Consider the following 13709-nt stretch of genomic DNA (forward strand, 5'->3'; position numbering starts at 1 on the left):
GATTCATTAGCCAATGGTGACATTAGTTAACCTGCCCATCTTTGATTATGAATCGATGGGCAGGTTAGCGTGTTAGCTTTAGCATGGCTCCTGTAGGTTTATTGTCTTCGTTCTTCAAAAATTACTGGCTTGTGCAACTTTCTTGTGGACTTTGAAGCAAGGCAACAGTGGTTGAATGCAGTTGGCATTGAATGCAGAGAATTGTCTCCTGGTGATGCGATTTGCAATGAAGGTTTCACTCAGGATAGATGCTAATACTTTATCCTTTATAGCTTTGATGCTAGAGTCATCCAACTCCTGTCTATATGTTTTTTTTAAAAAAATTATTCTTCTGAATTAAATTATTATATATCTTTTACAGAACGATTTGTGTATGTTTAGTCTGTTTTAGTGTCATAAAGTTCTTTTTACAATCTTTATGCTTTGTGGTTGTTTGTGCTAAAAAACGTCCACACTTTAGATGAGGTGCTGCAAAACAATTTATAAACTATTAACAAAGTTAATTAATACATTTGTAAAGCTTATAAGCAGTTTAGTAATATGGATTCAGAAGACAATGGTCTGACTTTAGATGTTAATAAATCTTATTAACACTTTCAGGTATTTGCAAGACATCTATAATGCTAATAAATATCTTACTAGCATCTGACACATTAATAAAGCCTATTAATTTGTTAAGTTAGTTAATAAAACTTATTAAGCTTATGAACACTTAGGCTTGTGTGAGACATCTATAATGCTAATAAATATCTTACTAGAACCCCAAACAATAATAATACTTCTTAATTTGTTAACAAAGGTTGTTAATAAATCTTATTAAGCTTATTAACACTGACACATTTGTTAGGCACCTATAATATCAGTAAATGCATCATTAGCATCTTGAAAACATCCTAATAATAATGCTTGTAAATGTGTTAACTAAGTAATTTAATAAACCTTATTAGACTTATTGTACTAATAAATGTCTTACTAACACCCTATAAATTAATTTATAATGCTTGTTAATGTGTTAACAAAGCTGGTTAAGGAATCTTAATATAAAGTGTTACCGAACTATCTAATCGACATGGCAGTGAAAGCCTCAGACAAATCAACAATACTACAATTTTTGCTAAAATCCTCCATTTGTCCCTCCGCCAGACTTGTTATCATTATGGTCTGCTCCACCATCATTTTTTTTTTTCAGTACAAAGCACATACTTAACTGGCAAGGCCAATGAGTGATTTCTTCTTCAGGGAATCGCCCAGATGCACTATAACAGAGGCCACCAAAGTCTATGTGGTTTTGCCAAGGCCAAATGAACCAAGGCAGGCCCACAGCATCACCACATGTGTGTTTACGTTATTAAACCTTCAAGGTTCACCCATTGCTGTGGTTTATTGCAGTTTTCTTGTAAGTTTTAACTGTTGAGTTTTGTGTAATTGTTGCATAATGAGACTTTAAATGGCAAAGCAGCCTCATAATGTCTTTAATTACTCTTTTTCAGACAAATTATATTCATTTGCACTTTGAGGTTTTCAGCTTCCTCTGCAGAGTTTCATTAGTTCAACACCTGGGAGGTTTGGGGCAGGAAATGAAAAGGTTGAAATAAATGAACTGGACCTTATTGAGATCTGTCATCTGGGATGGCTCCACACGTCTCCTGGGCTCCCACAGCGCCGCTCCCTTCTCAGCCCCTCTCCACACTTTTCTCCGCCCTTCTTCCGCCTCACTCTTAATTACTATTTCATCTCTCATTTTCCTCCAGAGCTCACTCCTGAAGCCCCCAGCTCGTGGCCCCGTCTGCAGATGATAGAGAAGAAAGAAAAACAATCAGTGGGAGCTCAGCCTAAGTCAGAAAGTGAATGCTAATGACTGGAGTCGGTGACAACCCGTAGGAAAGTTGCATCACTGGGATGGATTTAAAATTGTTTGAAAGTGTAACCTCATGTTCCTGCTTGTTCCCGTGTTAGGAAGGAACCATTTGAGACTGAAATGGGAAATTCTCTCAAATCAGACTCTGACAAGTTTACCTGTTCTTCCAAAAGTAAGGTAAATTGGTTTAAGCTTGTGGGATGCCACTAAACATATGTCCAGTTAAGTTTAAAAAAAAAATTGTTGAATTTTTTGTTTCTTTGATGTGCATACAAACAAGTTTTGGAAACACCATTCTTTAAAAATAATAATTGTTTATTTTATTGGTTTATTGGTTTGTTTCAAACAGTTAAAACAAAGGAAAGAGACATACATGAAAATACATAGACACATAGCACATTTATAATCTTGACCAAATTATGTTTTACTTAGAAAACAAAAATTCAAGTTTCTTCTAAGAAAAAAACATCCTTATGATAGGTTTATTTTTTTTCAGTTGACACTTTTACGATGTTGGAATGAGAAATGTTAGCATAGATTTTAAGGAAATTTTTTTTAAAAATTACTTCATAGTTGAAATCCAAAAAATGTTACACATCAAAAACGGCCTGGTTGCTATGGCCTTCCACCATTGTAGGCTGAAATCTTTCCATAAATATTTTGTTTCCTGCCAGTTCATTCATTCCTGCATCTGTAACAGCTAAAAAATTCGAACTATCCCCGTTGAAAAAAGCTGCATAATTCACTTCAAGCAGCAGCAAAATCTTGATTTTGGTAAAACCTTTTTGCTTTTTTGAGCACGCCCACTGGAAGGTTAAAATTCACGCCACAGTTCATTGGTTTGGATCGTCCACCATTTTCTGCAGTAATAAAAGTTCATGCTGTGGACCAAACGTGCAGCCAGGTCTTCATTTACTTTGTAGACATAAAGTAGTGTTTAGTGTGAAAAAATTAGCACTTTGTGGCCACAAATTAGATTGTAGATGGTAAAATACTAACATCTGCACATAAAATCCTAACAAAATACTAATTTGTGGCCACAAATTATTAATTTGAGGGAACAAATTATTTCTTGTCTTTTTTTATTGTCATGTTCAGGACTCCGTAATATTTGGCGTTAAAAAAAAATGTCGTGAGCATGCGTCTGAATTGCGATGGAATCCCAGATACTTGAGGTTAGTGAGTACATTTCCATTTCCCATCATTTCAGAGGATTAGCAGGAGCAGATCATTTTTTTCTTCTTGTTTTCTCTGTCTTGATCAGGCATGACCGACCCCAAGTGGGAGGTCGTTGGAACTTTCAGTTCAGTCCAGTTCAGTTTTTGGTTCATTTCTAAGAGCACTGCAGGAAAGCAAAACCCAGTCACATATAAGGTTGAATTTCATCCGCCTTTTCCACTCATTTGGACCAAGTGAAAGCAGCCTTAGCAGTTTCAGAATAGCTTTACTCGCGTTAGAGTTAATGCTGTGGTGCATTGGTCTAAAATTTGCTCTCGCCAGTTTATGACCATTTATCATGTCGTCACAAGCTCCTTGAGTTACATCTGATGAAGATAAACCATGTTGTGTTCTCCTGCTGGAGATCAATTAAGAGGAGCTCACGTCTCCTCCCCTCTGCTCTTTGAACAGCAAGTCGGCCTGCAGGTAATAAAGCCCTGAGCGGGTGCTGAGTTACATTCACACCTCCAGCTCTGCGATGGAGGCACTGGAGAGCTGGTTTGTGAAATCCTGCTGTGCCGACAGCCTCAAAGACATGAGAAGGGCTGTGATGGATGTTCTGGGTCCCGGTGTCTCCACGGCCTTGTTGCAGGGCTGCTGCACGCCGCCGGTGAAGCACCTCTGAGGCTGCAGGAGTGTGGCGGTAATGAAAACAAAGCACTGAGCATCTGCGTCCACGCTCCAAACCATCTGGCAGCAGTTGAAGTGTTAGACCTCGTTCAGATGAAGAGCAGCCAAAAAAAGAAAAGCTGGTTCAGTGAAAAAAAAGGTCTATGATGGGCTTTTGATAATGCCTTTTGTTTACTGTTCACTGAAACATAAAGTCAGTAGAAAATGGTAAATACAGCTTTTTAGTTACTGAGCACAAATAAAGGCTTACTTCAGTAAAGACTCATTTTGTGACTCTTTGGTACAAATCTAATGCTGCATTCACCGAATTTGATTTGTACTGCAAATTTGTGTCTACCACATGCCTCAATTCATTGCTTGACACTTGTCCAAAACCATAACACACACACACACACACACACACACACACACACACACCCCCCCCCGTTTTGAGAGGTTTTTGAGATCATTCAGAACGGGGAGGTTCACCCTCCACTGCAGGAGCTGCGTTTGGATGACGATCGCTTTCAGCAGTACTTCCGTCTCTGTGACCCACCTTAACGACTTTCATTAGTCCAAGATGGGTAAAATAAAAATAAGAACTGAAGCAAGAAGGTTTTTTTTTTTTTGTCTCAACAAGAAAATATTTCATCAGGGGGGTATTCCAGAAAGCAGGTTATGCTAGCTCCCACGGTAAGTTTGAGGCTAAGGAAGTTGATAACCTCAGCTTTCGGTTCCAGAAATGGAGGTATGTTTCAGGGTATGTCAAGTTGCTATAGCAACTCATGCTCTGAACATAACCTGGTCCGGAGCAGGTTTAGTTGAAGGTTAGCTTGTTTACAGAGAGGTGGAGCAGCATGGCGTGTCCATTTGAAGATGATTTAGTGGATGAAGAAGCTCAGATAATACTTTTTCCACCATGAGAAGGTGATAAGACCATGTATGGATGTTTGAAAAATAAACTTTTTTACTTTGATCTAACTTAATTATTTGCTTCAGTTAAGATAAATAATTTTTTTGTTTAGTCAATTTAAAAATAACACGTAGTTTTCCGACAGTTATTTTACTTTCATTCAAATTAATTCAATTAATAAGTAGGTGTAACTTTGGTGCTGCTGTTAGATCGGCACCGCAAGGGATTGTGGGATATCATTCCCTTTGCCTGTCTACAAGCAGAAACTCTTTCTTTTGCTGATGATGCAGCCATATTACTTTTTTGATGGACGTATAATCTTTTTACGCTGCCATTAAAAGCTCAAACTCCGTCTGAAGTGACACGCTGTCTTTTTTTTCTCCACGCGTTTCCATGGTGACTCCGTAAAGCGGCGATCCATTGAGAATGTCTTTATGTACATGCCGTGCACGTGCACTAACCCAGGGTTACCAAGTCGAGCGTAATTACGCTAACTCATATCCGGTCTTTTGGAACCGACATACCCAGAGTAAGCAAGTTCTGGCAGATTTCAGCCAGAGTTCAGGCTTAAAGTCAGGCTAGTTTAAACATGCTTCCTGGAATATCCCCCATAGGAGTAGAGACACTGACAATCAGTGGTATTTTGGTTTAGTACTGAAACTCCTGACATACAAATCGTGTTCCGTGTGACCACAGCTGAAAACATCCCATAATTCCGTGGCTTTTTGTTATTCATATTTGAGTTTATTTTTCTTTGTTTTTTTTAGGCTTTACAAACACATTTACAAACACATTTTCCTCTACAAAGTCTGGACTTTGGGGAAAAATCACATCACCTGGAAACCTGTGAACACTGCTGCGGTTTTTGGGCTCAGCTCAGACTGAAGCTGCTGAGCACATTTTTTTTTGTTGTTGTTGTTTTGCTTATCTATTTTTTCTATAAACATTTCTTCTGCGTTGAGTTAAAATTTCTGATCTCTCTTTCTTTGCGTAGTGGAGTTAGCTTGTTTGCTGCCACACCTCGTTTCAGTTTGTAATCCGCAAAGCTGCTCCTTGTTTGTCACTATTGTCTTAGGCAGTTTTCTCTGCTTGCTGCTGGACACTCCTGACTTTTGTGGGTCAAACTTCCTTTTTAGTTTATTGGTTGACAGTTCATTCAGTGATTTCTGTGTTTCTACCATTCAGGGGTTTGGCCAATGTCTGCATTCTTTTGACCTCAGACACAGTAATTAAGTTATAAAATATATTTTTTATTTTTGATATTCCAAAACTGGATCTCTGTCTGTTTTCTAGAGTTTGAATTGACTTGACTTTGCTCTAGAATATAATTTTTCTTTAGTTCAAAAGTACTAAAATGTTTTAGTTTCTTTGAGGTTTTACCATTTTTTTGTTGAATTTTAAAGGTATTTTTTTCTGTCAATTTCCAACTATTTGTGTTAAATTATGTTTGCATGATTATCTACCTATAAATATCTAACACAGTGTATAGATTACAACAGAGTCCAAAAAAGGAAACTTGTTTTTATTGAAAAAAAGACAAAAATGCAAATGATAAAAAAAAACTACTAAAAATGTATTCATATCAATTACAGTTAAAGATGTTAAAATGATTAGGGAATTTCCAAAAGAAAAATAAAATAAAATCTATGGTCTGGAAATCCTCAAACACAGTATGTGCTGCTTGCTGTTCACTGAAAATGACAAGTCATCTACCAAGCTGTATTCAGACAGTTTATAAATCTGATGTAATCCATATGATATTTTTCATTAAGTCCTAATATAACTGAAAGCAGCTGTTCTCCACGGTCAAGTAATCACAGAGAGGTTCTCAAAATATTTCCACAGGGTTCTGTCGAGTCCTGAAGAGAGCAGCCCTTAAAGCCCTCAACACACACTTTCCTGAGATCCAGGCAGATTCATTCATCATCTGTGATGAAAAGCAGGGGCCAGTTCTGAAGGTCCCACAGATGATCCACTCGCTCTGATGAGCAGCTCAAAATAGCAGAGAAAACATGTTCATCCCCGAGGTCAGAGCGGTGGAGAGCAGACGGGTGGAAGCTGAGAGCCTGTTGTTTCCACAGTTTATTGTTCTCAGAGTGGTTTGTTAAATACTCCTGACCCGGAGCGTATTTACATTTGAAACTAAACTTTAGCTTAACAAATATCTATAGAGTCGTGTGTAAATCAAATCGGTGTCACAGCTGTGTTTGAGAAAGAATGAACTACACCTAATTTAAGTTAATCAATAAGCAAATCACTTCAACCGGCAGTCACGATTACATTCATGGGATTATGGGATGGAAAAACAATTTTCTCAAATTGATATACCATTGTTACTTTGGAAAAGATTATTGTGACACTTGTAAACAACAGTAAATGTAACTTGTAATTGGTAACAAGTACAGTTTAAAAATTGAGCCAACGGGAGGCCGCCTTCTCCAGAAGCAGTCAGAAGGGGGCGTTGCTTCCCCTCCGGTGTTATTTTGGACAGGAAATCAAAGCAACTTGTGGGAAAAAAAAGGCTTAATTTCTTTTTAATTAGGTTCTATTTTTGGCTTCACACATGTATAGTGTCACTTCAAACATGTTGATCATCTACATTTATTTGTTGTCCCTGTCGTCTCTTTCTGTGTCCTGAGGTTTAATCTTTTCTGACCCTTCACTGCAGAAAGTGTCTGATTTGTTAGAAAAAAGCTGTGGAACTTTGCTCATTTCTCTGTGGGAAGACCAGAGGAATGCAACTGCTGAGCTGTGATCTGCAGAACTCTTCCCCAACAGGAAGTAGATTGTTTGCAGACTCTTGCCCCGCCCCCTGGTTTTTCTAGGAAGTATTATTGTGAAACACTCAGTCAGACCCGCTCAGCTGCAGAGGCGACAGGAGGTGAGTGGAGCAGAAAACTTTCCCTTCTGTGCTTTACTTGTTGCTGTGCTCTGTAATGTAGGTTGATCTTTTTTGTTTTGTTTTTAACTATGACTGTTCTAGCTGCTGACCTGGTTTTAGCACACATACTAGTGCTACATTCAGTGCAATCATGTGATTGTGTAGCATCATGGTTTTTCCTCTTCTGCTGACTGAGAGGAGCAACTTTGTCTCAGCAGTTAAACCTCCGATCAGCAAAGATGACCGAGCTGCTGAAAGATCAGGTGTTCATGGCCTTCACCACCCATGCGGCCATCGTCACTCTCAAGTTGCTGTTGATGGGGCCTCTGACTGGATACTTTCGCATCACCAGAGGGGTGAGACACCCCCACACTCATAACTGTTGACTGTTTTCATCTGTGTATAAGCAGGTTACTGTTTTGACCCAGACAGAAACTTGCCTCTCACTAGGAATGCCTAAGCTCAGCCACATACCTGCCAGTCCGAGATCAAGTCTGAATTGTTTTGTTCTCAATTATTCCAAATATTTTCAACTTTCTTCAGTTTTCTACAGTGGCCCTGGAGTGCAAATCACAGCAACAAATCACTTGATGCAAAACCATTTTGAAGATCACAACAATTAAAAAATGCAGAATAAATATTCAGGAAAAACTGCATTACATTTTAGAAAACCAAACAAAATTCCAGAAACCAAAATTTGAAAATGAAAAACAAAAGTTATTTACAGAAATCAAAATGAAATGTTAGAAAATGATACACAATGAGACAGGGAAAATGTGGGTACTGTAGGACATCGCCGACTGGATGACGACTTTTGTCCACCACTTTAACCCAAAGTTATTTGACAAAATGAGCGATGTCCCAAGATATTTACTTTTTTAACGTTTGTTTTGTTTAGTTTTCTGTAAATCACTGAGCCTGTGTCCTGACATGGACACAGGCATGGATAAAAAAATCTCGTTCCCACAAATTAATTTTCAGTTCCCTCGAAACAATGAATTTGTAACGGCAGAAATCGGCTTTTGCGGCAGGACGGAGACCGTACCGGGATGTGAATGAACGCAGATAATGAGACATGATTACCGATGATTTTGTAGAGCCTTTTTAAAATAAATAAATCTCATCTCTAAACTTCCTCAGTGTCTCAGACACACACAATGTGAAGGTATCTGCTGTAAACCCAAGTATCGCTAATATCCGTGTTTATGAATGACTAATCTCGTGAATAATTATTTCGTTCGCACAAATTGATGATTTTATCCACGTCAGGACACGGTGACTGATCATTTTTAAAAACTGGGGGACTGTGGTTGTTCGTAATCCTGGCTGTAAATGGAGTTTGATATTATCAAGATGACTTTGTTTGTCGGTTATCTTATGTATTTATTGTTAGTCCATCTGGATGAACTGTGACAAACATCCTTGAGAAGCTGCTGTCATAAAAAACGAATCCAGCTGTAGATTAAGCTTTCAACTATTAAAACATAAAAGTTGATGTTTTAGTATTTTTTTTAAGGTACTGCATTGATGAGAGTGGCCTTTAGATAATAGGAATGACTTTAAAATGTTCTTTTTCTCGGAAAAGAGTTGGAGCAACAGGAAGTGATTCAACATCCAGCGTTAGGAGAAATCCTTTTAAAATTGCAGAAAAGGGTTCAAATGCAGAGATGTCTGCGTTCACCTGCTGCTTTTGGGCACATGACCTTCATGTCTGACTGTTTTCTCTCCACCTTTTTAGTCTTTTGTCAACCCTGAAGATGCACCTGGGAAAACGGTGGAGGAAAAAAAGAAGACGTTGAAACCCAACGAAGACGTCGAGAGAGTTCGAAGGTGAGATGGCTCCTCGCCTCTGTTATGCAATCGTTTAAAAAATGTATAGAAATAAAATTCTAGTTGCGAGCGGCTACCTGCCCCAGCCCTCGCTGTCGCCCTTGGGTTTCCCTGGCAACAGAGGTTTTTTGTTAACGCCGCCCACATTCCGGATATGTTCATATCATACACCATATAATTTTGTTCAGCTCGAGCCAGCAATTCATATATGAAATATTTATAATATTTCAGTGAAAAACATGCAAACAACACGAGAATGCCACATTTGCAAGCTCGCCACGCTGACGCCACAGCTGCCATGGGGCAGACGGACAGAGGCGTGGCTGCCAGTAAGCGCCTACGACCCCTCTGACCATCACCAGTACATTCACACACCAGTGGAACCACACTGGAGGCAGGGACGGTGAAGTGTCTTTCCCAAGGACACAACGACAGCTAGCTAGGGGGAGCGGGGATCAAACCCCCCATTGCTTAACCACCAGAGCCACAGCTGCCCATTTAGGGTGGAGGGTTATTCTCTATGCCAGAAATTCATCTTCACCAGATACTAGGTGTGTGCAAATTTTGGTAAGTGTTTCAGTTAGTGGCGGGGGCAATGTTTTCACTAAATTGCTAAATCAATCTGGTTCTTTAGTCCAGAACCGATGCGGGTCAGAATAATGAAGGTTCACTGTTGGGCTGTTTGTTAACGGATCATACTTCTGCCAATCAGAAGCTTCCTGTTCAAAATCCATATTAGCAAAGTCATGGGCATTTTAATATCCTGTTTGCATGTTTAAACTCATCCTGTGAGTTATCTCCCATCAGGACAGTAAAGAAAATCCAGAGAATCTCAACGATTCTCTTCACAACTCAGTTTCGTTAGTTTCCGTGGACTTTGACTCTGAGATACCAGAGAGAAATCTGGCCACTGATCAAAAAGGAATCGTAACAATTTTTGACATTTTCTTGTGAGTGCAGTTTTTTGTTCACCGACTGTTTCATGAAATGTAAAACTCAAAAAAGTGATTGGGAAAAGGCGTCCTAACCCTTACAGTGACTTGCTTTTTTTTATTTTTAAAGGAAAATATGCAGCTTGTAAATGTTTGAAATGACCCGTGCTGCACTGATCTGCAGGTAAAGCACCTCAGCTTGTGTTTTGGCCTCAGGAAGAATGCATGTTGAAAGAACAGACTGGTTCTTCCAGATATGACAGCGCGTTTTTAACGGAAACCAGTTGTTCAGAGATACTCATCAAGCACTGGCGGGTGGGGTTCACTCAACACCACCAAAAGAAACAGGTTTTTAGAGATTTGAGAAAACTGCTGGCAGACATTCGAGGTCAAAACTGCACTAGAAGATTCTCAACCGTCTTTGGGAGCGCCAAACTTTGCATTTTGCATGGTAAATCAGCTGCAGTCACACCATAGAAGCTTTGCCCTCTGCTGTTTGTAACCACAGAAGAGGTCACATCCACGAACGCCTCGGAAACTTTATGGAGCTTCATAGCAGCGCGTTCATCCAGTGCAAAGATCTCCACATCTAAAACACGCAATCTGACCCCCCCAAAAGAAGAGGTAGTTCATTGAGGGGGGTGTTTCCTCGCTGATCTAGAAGCACTAGTGGAGTTTTTCCTATCCTTAAAGCTATAGTTACAGACCGTCTGATTCACTCCTCCAACCCAAGCAGGGATCCAGGCCCATTTTGGAAGTTCATTCATCTTCGAAACCGTTTTATCCCTTTCGGGGTCACTGGCTGCCAGGGCCTATCCCGGCCACTTGTGGGCAAAGGCAGGGGACATCCTGGTTGCCAGTCTGTCGCAGGGCCCATTTTGGAAGTGCACCTCCAAACCTTTTCATGTCTGAGCAGACACTAAAACAATAAAATCAGTGGGTAAAGATCACCAAGTAAACCATTGATGATTGAAAGTGTCCTGTTTATGTCCTGAAGGTGCCATCAGAACGACCTGGAGAACATCCTCCCGTTTGTTTTCATCGGCCTGCTTTACGCCCTGACGGGACCTTCGCTCTCCACCGCCCTCATCCACTTCCGCATCTTCACCGGCTCTCGTTTCTGCCACACGATTTCCTACATCCTGGCTCTGCCTCAGCCCTCCAGGGGTCTGTCCTATGGTGCAGGCCTGGGGGTCACCATCTCCATGGGTGTCCAGGTGCTCCTCAAGGTTCTGGTCCTGTAGAGACGAGTCCTGCTCCCACAGAGGATTCCATACATGAGATGTTGTCTCATTCCGGTCTCATCGTTGCACATCCTCTGTACTGCTGGAATTGTTCGGGGAAGTAAAGTTTTTTCTCAACAGTGCTCAGCTGTGTTTGTGTTTATTTGGGATGGAACCACATGCAGCAGGACTAATGTGCTAAAAAGTCCAAACTCCAGTCATGTAGCTGAACTTTGAAGCGGTTTAGCTTGCCGGCTGTGTAAAATCACTCTGCAGGTGGCAAAGCAGCGAAACATCCACATTATTTTCTGCTTTACAGAGTCGTCTGGATGTTTATATACCTTTCTGATTATATTTAATTAGTTTAAAATGCTAAAAGATGAAAATGCTGTGGAGGGGATTACTCATTGTTTTACCATTTTCTGCTGTGTTTGTGTGGGTGTGGAGAGTTGAGTTATTCTGCCTTTGATAAAGCACGTCTTCTTCGATGTGGCTGCTATAATGATCCACACTTTTCCTGTTTGTTTCCATCACTGCATAAAGACATTTGAACACTGTGGACTTGAGCTCTTGCAGTTCTCTAGAAAAGAAAACCTTTTTCTGGGCCCGTCCATAAAAACGCTGAGTCGCTTTGGTGTTAACTAAAGAGTTGTGCAACAGCTAGTTGTTTCCAACTAGTGGAATTGCAGTTGGGTGAAAGGGAGAAGTTCAAAGTCTTCATGTTAGCAGTTCCTGTGTGAAGCAACAGAGAATTTAGTTCACCTGCAGAGGATTTCTGACCATTTAGATCTCACTCCGATCATCTTGAGATCTATTTTCAAAGTGTTTCTAGTGGTCTTTTAATATGATGATGTTATTATTAGCCAAAATCCAAAACCCTTGTTGTTTTCTAGGATGTAGTTTCTGCAGAGCAGCAGGACTCTTTTTAATCTGCTCCTGATTCACAATGGTTTGAATAAAGAAATACTCAGAAATGCATATTTGAGCTTAGTTTTTGTTGATACGTGTCCTGCAGCATCAGAAAAATGCCACAAGAACACATCAAAAACATGATTTTCATTGTAATGAGTCTTTGATGCTGTCATTAATTGAAAGGAGATTTTCGTCCAAAATCTCACCATACATGGCCCCAGTCATCAGTTTAATTCATACAGATCAGTCGTCCTGTCCCCTTTGCAGAAAGTTGCCCCAAACCATGATTTTTCCACCCCCATGCTTCCCCCTATGGTGGTTTTGGGATACAGCTGATCATTTTCCACTTTTAAACACGGCAATTAGGAATTAGTAATAATTTATACCAAAAAGATCCATTTTGGTCTTATCTGACCACATGATAATCTCCCAGTCCTTCTGTGTATCGTCCAAACGGTCTCTGGAGAACATTCGACAGGCCTGGACATGTGCTGGCCTCAGCAGGATGCTCTCACCTGTTACTAATAGTAACCTTTTTTACTGCTATTTTGCAAAATGTTCACTCTCAGTAGTATTTAAGCTAGTACTTTCAGCTATATTTACTGCGTTCTCCATTATTCTGATATCTTCTTTTATCCACCACCCTATTCAGCATTCAGTACTTAATTTCATAAATTTTTGCCAAAAATTTGACTTTTGATATCAAATAGTTTCTTTAGCACATTTTGTTTTTTAAACAAATGTATAAACTAACTTTTAAGCATTTTTTATTAGCTTAGCTAACGGAGCATGTAACTGAGGATTTATGTCATGATTCAGTACCTTTCTGCATCTGTTATGTAGCTTTCTTACACTTACATAAGATAAGAATGCAGAAGAACTAAATTACAGCTAATGGTCTAATTGACTGCTGTTTTTTTTTTTTTGCCGTTCTCATTTGCTTCTTGAAAACTTTTTAATTATCAAGAAATACATGAATAGCCTGCTCCCTAACATCATTCTCAACACCATGGGGGTATAGGCCATGATAAGTCACTTATTGATTTGATTGAGCTGAAACATGAGAGCCTCAAGACGCCTCCGGCCATACAGATGTAATTGAAGTCAGCAAGCTGCATTTATCTTGATTATGGTCCATTTGGTCCTCCAAGGAATAGGTAAGTACGAGCTATTTGTCAAAGTCACAGCCAGAGAATGCATAAGACAAACTCCTGTGTAAGTCGTCAGACTTCCAGCTATGGCTTCCTTCGATAATGAAAAAAAAAAAGTGCTTTTGTGAGCACAAACAGTTTTCATTCTCTGTCTGTTTTTACACGTTTTAATTTTGATGTGT

General features: G+C 39.7%; 1 protein-coding gene across 3 annotated transcripts; it reads left to right on the top strand.

Annotated features, from left to right (window-relative positions):
* Positions 1-7367: 7367 nt before the first annotated feature.
* On the top strand, positions 7368-11607 carry mgst1 (microsomal glutathione S-transferase 1). 3 transcript variants are annotated; one of them, XM_011490148.3, is made up of 4 exons: positions 7368-7479; positions 7695-7835; positions 9218-9309; positions 11239-11607. In XM_011490148.3, the coding sequence occupies exons 2-4, from the start codon at positions 7719-7721 to the stop codon at positions 11483-11485; spliced, it is 456 nt and encodes a 151-aa protein (XP_011488450.1). In that variant the 5' UTR covers positions 7368-7479; positions 7695-7718; the 3' UTR covers positions 11486-11607. The 3 variants fall into 3 exon arrangements, with proteins under 3 accessions (XP_011488450.1, XP_004082198.1, XP_020569246.1); XM_004082150.4 differs by having other exon boundaries at positions 7373-7479; positions 7698-7835; XM_020713587.1 differs by lacking the exon at positions 7368-7479 and adding an exon at positions 7480-7536 and having other exon boundaries at positions 7698-7835.
* The last annotated feature ends 2102 nt before the right edge of the window (positions 11608-13709 follow it).

This window comes from Oryzias latipes, chromosome 22 (genome assembly GCF_002234675.1).
Source record: "Oryzias latipes chromosome 22, ASM223467v1".
Lineage (NCBI taxonomy): Eukaryota > Metazoa > Chordata > Actinopteri > Beloniformes > Adrianichthyidae > Oryzias > Oryzias latipes.